Source organism: Colobus angolensis, unplaced genomic scaffold (assembly GCF_000951035.1).
Source record: "Colobus angolensis palliatus isolate OR3802 unplaced genomic scaffold, Cang.pa_1.0 Scaffold494, whole genome shotgun sequence".
NCBI classification, from domain to species: domain Eukaryota; kingdom Metazoa; phylum Chordata; class Mammalia; order Primates; family Cercopithecidae; genus Colobus; species Colobus angolensis.
This window is the reverse complement of record NW_012118421.1, coordinates 615639-622360: the sequence shown is the minus strand read 5'-3', so window position 1 is coordinate 622360 and position 6722 is coordinate 615639. Positions and strand designations below refer to the sequence as shown.

At 39.3% G+C, this 6722-nt stretch overlaps 1 protein-coding gene across 2 annotated transcripts in view; it reads right to left on the bottom strand.

The window, feature by feature from the left end:
• Positions 1 to 918: 918 nt before the first annotated feature.
• FAM177A1 (family with sequence similarity 177, member A1) overlaps positions 919 to 6722 on the bottom strand; it is a 44527-nt gene continuing 38723 nt past the window's right edge. For both annotated transcript variants that reach the window (XM_011959460.1, XM_011959459.1), the window contains 2 exons: positions 5559 to 5656; positions 919 to 3240 (listed from right to left, as the gene is read on the bottom strand). In XM_011959460.1, coding sequence (XP_011814850.1) covers positions 3034 to 3240; positions 5559 to 5656 — 305 coding nt within the window. In that variant the 3' untranslated portion in view covers positions 919 to 3033. The remainder of the gene's footprint in view (positions 3241 to 5558; positions 5657 to 6722) is intronic.

Sequence of the window (6722 nt, the reverse complement as noted above, 5' to 3'; positions counted from 1 at the left end):
ATCTTCTCAAAAAAAAAAATAAAATAAAATAAAATAAAATAAAATAAAAGGCAGACAAACAAAAGGAGATTTCCTCTGATCTTAAAAACAGAAGTATTTGTTTCACAGCCTGGATAATTGAAGATCTGCATAGAAATCACCTTGGGCCCCGCCCTCCCTCACAACAGACTGGGATAGAGGGAAGTAGGGCAGGAGGTGGGCCCCTTGTCCAGGAGAGGCTCCTCCCGCCCCGTCCCCTTCCTCAGGAGGGCGGCCTGCCCAGCGCAGGCTCCATTCTCCCCAGGTAAGACCCCGGCGTCTCTACACGAACATCCACCTCCCTTCCCTGCAATCCACTCCAGCTGCTCACGGCCAGTCAAGGGGGGCGCTCTTCAGAGAGGAACAAACGGCTTCCGGGAGAGCCTGAACTCCCACATCCCAGGTGTGGTTTGCCAGGGAGCACAGAAGAAGGATGCAGGTCCCGAGAAGGAGGAGGCGCAGGAGGACGATGAGAGAGACAAGAGAGACAAGAGAGGCTGCCCAGCAGCGGGCTGAGCGCAGGATCCGGCTGAGGCTTCCTGGGGAGTCTTACTCTGTCGCCCAGGCTGGAGTACAATGGCGCAAACTCCATTTACTGCAACCTCTGCCTCCCAGGCTCAAGCGATTCTCCTGCCTCAGCCTCCTGAGCAGCTGGGATTACAAGCACCTGCCACCTTGCCCAGCTAATTTTTTGTATTTTTAGTAGAGATGGGATTTCACCATGTTGGCCAGGTTGGTCTCAGACTCCTGACCTGGTGATCCGCCCACCTCGGCCTCCCAAAGTGCTGGGACTATGGGTGTAGACCACCGCACCCAGCTGGAACTGGAATTCTTAAAAGGACTGAAAAGGAAGTAGGAAAAAGTGAGTGAAAGAGGCTTAAAATAAGACAAACCACTGAATACATTTATGGGAAATTTTATAGCTTGCATAAACAGTATAAATGTAAGGCACAGTGAATAACTGTATTGATAAACTAGCCACTATTGGACAAGTAGCAAAAGTAAAATTCAAGAAACAAAACCTCCATAAGTCACTACTTCCTTTTATTACAATCATAAAATGTTCTGGGTAAACTCTAGATACTATTACCTCTAGGGAGAGAGGATTCAAAAGATGACTTTTAGACATACCTACCTTCACTTGATAACCAAATAAATATCTGTGAGTGAGAGGTACTATCTCGAATGAAGTTAAATTAGAAGGAAAAGGTTAGGTTAGCATGTTTTAGAAGTATTGGTAAACTACAATTCATGGGACATTATATAATCAAAAGATTAATCTTTTGAGCACTCAGTTATAAACGGTTTATACCCATGAATAAAAAGATTACCATCACTTACTATGAACCACCATTCCATGAATCCATGTAGCTGAACACTCCCAATGAAAAGTTTAATTATCCTTCGACCTGTAGTTGAAGAACTCAGTTCATGTTCATTGACACAGATTTCCATTACAGACCCACTATATTGATGATGTTACTTTCGGACACTATATTTTATATAGATATATTAAGATTGAAAACTTAATGTTGTTTAGAAGGCTATTAATATAACAATTTCTAACAGCTTTAAGTTTCTGAAAATGGTTTTAAGATCAAAATTTCTGAAATACTCCACACATTCTTCCTCACCCACATTTAATTATAAATCAATGTTATACTGATAAAAGGTTCTATACACACACTTAGAAATTGTGTGTGTGTGTATATATATATATATATATATTTTTTTCCCCCCAAGGATGGAGTCTCTCTCTGTCGCCCAGGCTGGAGTGCAGTGGTGCAATCTCGCCTCACTGCAACCTCCACCTCCCTGGTTCAAGTGATTCTCCTGCCTCAGCCTCCCAAGCAACTGGGATTACAGACGTGCACCACCACACCCGGCTAAATTTTTGTATTTTTGTAGAGATGAGGTTTCACTACATTGGCCAGGCTGGTCTCAAACTCCTGACCCAAGTAATCTGCCTGCCTCGGCCTCCCAAAGTGCTGAGATTACAGGCGTAAGCACCATACCCGGCCATATTTAGGAATATTTTCAAAATTAGCTTCACAATATATACCTTTATAAGGTTTACAAATAACCAAGTAGGTAGAGGAGTGGCCAAACAAATTCAGGCAAACTGTCTAGTCTTCACTGTTGCCACTTCTAAATGATGAATGTCGGGTAATTTCGTTAGGCTATCATTACACCTTATACAATATCTAATTGCTCTTGATGGATTAAATCTGTACCTGTCCCACTATCCCCCAATCTCCTCCAAACCACTTTTCTATAGGATGAATGCTGAACGGATAACATAACCAGGATGCCACATGGATATTCACTAGGTTTAACATTAATAAATCTATTCTATAAGTAGTGGTTTAATTTTATGTTCAAAGCTAGTTATTTGAGTCCTGAAATAGAATACAAGATTAAGTGGCTTGCATTTCAAAATGGAAGCCTATCTTAATATCTGGTGTTATAAGTACAGAATCTTACATAAAAGTTATTCTCAATGAAAGAAAATTCAAAGTGCTTCCCTCTTGCTCCTTTTATTATATGGTGAAGCATCCTTAATGTGAATTAATGGTTAGATATATAAAGGCATGGCATAACATGAGAAAATCTAGAAGAAAACATCCTCATTTTAATCTAAGACTATGGAATTATCAATTACAATTAGACTTAATCAGCAACTTACCTTTTTTTAAAAAAGCAAACGCACAAATAGACAGGCTTGATAATTTAACTCTTCTTAACTATTAAGGCTCTAGGATGTCCTTAACGTTTTTAAAAGATCATTTTAAAACAAAAGCACTAATTCTATGCACAGTAAAAACAGTACAAATATCTGAATTTCAGATCTGGCTTTTGCTAGATAGATCCTAAAAATGAAGAAACATTTTCCCTTTCCAGATATTTTAATAATTTAAAATATAAATAATTGTATGAAGTCCCACTGAATAAAGAATGTGAAAGTTTCTATATTAAAAAAAACTTAAGAGTTTAAAGCTTGATAGTCATTTCATTTTACGGTGGGACAGAGACTGGATTTTGCTTGCTTTCCATAATTACTTCACTGTCTCCCTCCATTTCAAAATTGACATTCACAAATGAGCTGGATATCACTGTCTCTGGTTGATCCGTCTGAACAATGGAATCAGACTGCAATTTATTCTGTTGATATTGTCTTTCTGCTTCTTCAGATATCCTGTTTTCTTCTTCTTCTTCTTCTTCCTAAAAAAGGGAGCAACATCAAGAATAGTTGAAATACAAAAGTCCAAAAGGTATATAGTGCTGTTTTCCCCACTGTCAGCTTATGTTTAAAAAAAAAAAAATACCAAAAAAAAGTGTCATGTTCAATTCAGTTTGGTCTAATTAAGACATATTTTCCCTTCTCCTGCTCTCTAATCAAAATAACTACTGTAAAACATTTTAAGGAAAGTAGTTTTTTTCTTGTTTTTTGAGAAAGAGTATTGCTCTGTCGCCCAGGCTGGAGTGCAGTGGCTCACTGCAACCTCTGTCTCCCAGGCTCAAGCAATTCTCCTGACTCAGCCTCCCGAGTAGCTGGGACTACAAGCACCTGCCACCATGTCCAGCTAATTTTTGCATTTTTAGTAGAGACAGGGTTTCTCCATGTTGGCCAGGCTGGTCTCGAACTCCTGACCTCAAGTGACCCACCCACCTCAGCATCCCAAAGTGTTGGGATTACAGACGTGAGCCACCGCACTCAGCCCAAAAGAGGTTATTTTTTAAAACAGGGTCCAGCACTATGTCACTTAGATGAGACCTGAATTAACTTTGACAATGACTATATTTCTTTCATTAAGTCTAAGCTAAATAAATAAATAAAAAGTTAGCTTCAACTGTATCACTTCAATTGTAGGGTGTCAGTCTATTCGGTTGAATAGGCTGGTTCATTTACTAAATGATATATAGCATAGTTAGTTTTCCCATAAGCACCAAATACATAGATAAGGCAGTACCTTTCCTCAAGAAGTTTACAACTTAGTAGGGAAGTTAAGACATGTAAAAACAGTATTATGACAGATGTAGAGATTTTGAAAGGGTAAATAATTTCTCGTTGCAGAACTACTAAATTCATTGAGGAGGTGGCATTTGTATTGGACCCTGCAGAACGGGTAGTCAGTACACAGTGAGTAGCCCCAGAAGATTACTCTGGGGCTTGCTTGAGAATAGAGAGATGCCATTTAGGAGGCCAGTATAATAGTCCAGATGAGGTAATGAGGCTCTAAGTAAGGCTTATAGTGTTAAGAAGTACTTATCTGTTCATTAAACAGGTTTGAAACCATATAACAAATGTTAAGTCAGCTGACCTTTCCAGGCTCATGTCCTGTTACTCCCACATTGTACCTTATGCCCCAGTGACAATAAACTATTATATTTTTGCCATTTCCCCAACCATAACAATGTACCTTCATGCCTCTACATTCTAGCTTTACCTGAATTGCTGCCCTCTATTTGCTTGAAGAATAGCAGATGCCAATATTTGTTGTGTTCACCAATACACACTAGGTGCTGTTCCAAACGTTTCATATATTAATGTATTTAATCTGTAGAGCAGCCCCCAAGCATGCATGCTGCAATTCTCATTACAAAGACGAGGAGATTGAGGCTTATTGAGGGGTTAAGTGTTCTGTCCAAGGTTACAAAGTTTTAAGTGGCAGAATAGATTCTGAATTCAAACCCTTTGGTTCTTGAGCCCACGCTCTTAAGCACTAAAGGCTTTTATTTTTTAAGACAAAATTCACTTCACTCTCACCTTAAGACCTCACTATTTTTAAACTGCCCTCAAATTTTTGTGCATTAACACCTGGCACATACACATTTCCTGTACTTGGTCTGTGTCGAACCCACTCCACTTGTCCTACATCTAGTCCATGTGCTCTAAGTATCTTGTTTCTTCATCTTAGAATTAGAATGATAATCCAAAAAGAGGCGTGTGAAGATTTAATAATGTATATAAGGCATCTCACATAGCACTAAGACAATGAAATCTAGCTTATTTTGCACAGAGATCATAGGGAAATTCCAGTTTTAAAGAATTCTAGAATGTAAGTTACTTTTTCTTAATACTTTAACTTCTAGGGTACATGTGTACAATGTGCAGGTTTGTTACATATATATACATGTGCCATGTTGGTGTGCTGCATCCATTAACTCATCATTTACATTAGGTATATCTCCTAATGCTATCCCTCCCCCCTACCCCCTCCCCACAATAGGACCCAGTGTGTGATGCTCCCCTTCCTGTGTCCAAGTGATCTCATTGTTCAATTCCCACCTATGAGTGAGAACATGCAGTATTTGGTTTTCTGTTCTTGCGATAGTTTGCTGAGAATGATGGTTTCCAGCTGCATCCATGTCCCTACATGTATGTTACTTTGATAAAACAAATTAATGATTCTAGAATGAAATGCCTAGCACAAGAGAGCTATATGTTGGGCAGTTAGAAAATATATCCGCTCATTATGCAACCCATCAAGTCCATGGCATACCGAACTGAATCAAGAAAATGTAAAAAGGAGGCATACCTCCTTCTTCATTCGGTAATATTCATCAATGGCATATTGGTACTTTGGGGTGCTGATACCCAAAACAGATGCAATCTTCTCTCCAAGGAAGTCACACACTGAAGATACAAAAGTTAAAAGACTTAGATATTTCTATAAACATTTCTTGAGCACTGTCTATGTGTAAGACACTGTAGGAATACAAGAGTTACTGTTCCTGCTCTCAAGGAGATTATAAAAACCTAATATATCTCTCTTCTGTATATCTTCCCTGATTTCTTCAAGAAGTGTTGGTGGCTTCGGAACTCCCAGCAAATCTTTTCATATGTGTATTAGAACAATTATCACTAGGTACATCTGTTATATGTCTATGTCTTTAAGAAAAGTGTATACTGCCGGGCATGGTGGCTCATGCCTCACGCTGAGGCAGGCAGATCACATGAGGTCAGGAGTTCAAGACCAGCTTGAACATGTTGAAACCTCATCTCTACTAAAAATACGAAATTTGCTGGACACGGTGGTGGATGCCTGTAATCCCAGCTACTCACAAGGCTGAGACAGGATAATAGCTTGAAATCAGGATGCGGAGGTTACAGTGAGCCAAGATCACACCACTGCACTCCAGCTTCGATGAAAGAGCAAGATTCTGTCTCAAAAAAGAAAAATGTATACTCAGAAAGCTGGGATATCATTGGGCTGGAGGAAGGGAATGGCTTGTAGTATAACACTCACTGAGTGCCTACCATGTGCCAGGCACTGTGAAAGGTTAGGCGTAAAGAGGTTAAAGAACTTACCCAAATTGATAAAGCAGATCCAAAGTTCAAAGCTAGGTCTGAATCTAAAGCTCATGCTCTTTCCATTACATCAACCTGTCTAGCATATATTGAGTGCTCAGTAAATGTTTGTTGAATCAATTACTATTCACAACTAGCTCTAATTAAAAAGCAGAAAGTGATAAAAAGCTATGAGGGAGTTAAAAATGGAAACAGAAGAAAGCTTTCTAATTTAAAACCTATATTTTAAATTCGCATTATTAAGTTATAAGTTGATAATTCATTTCCTTCAAATATGACTTAGTCACATCTCAGTTAAAGAAATGAAATACTGGCCGGGCGCGGTGGCTCAAGCCTGTAATCCCAGCACTTTGGGAGGCCGAGACGGGCAGATCACGAGGTCAGGAGATCA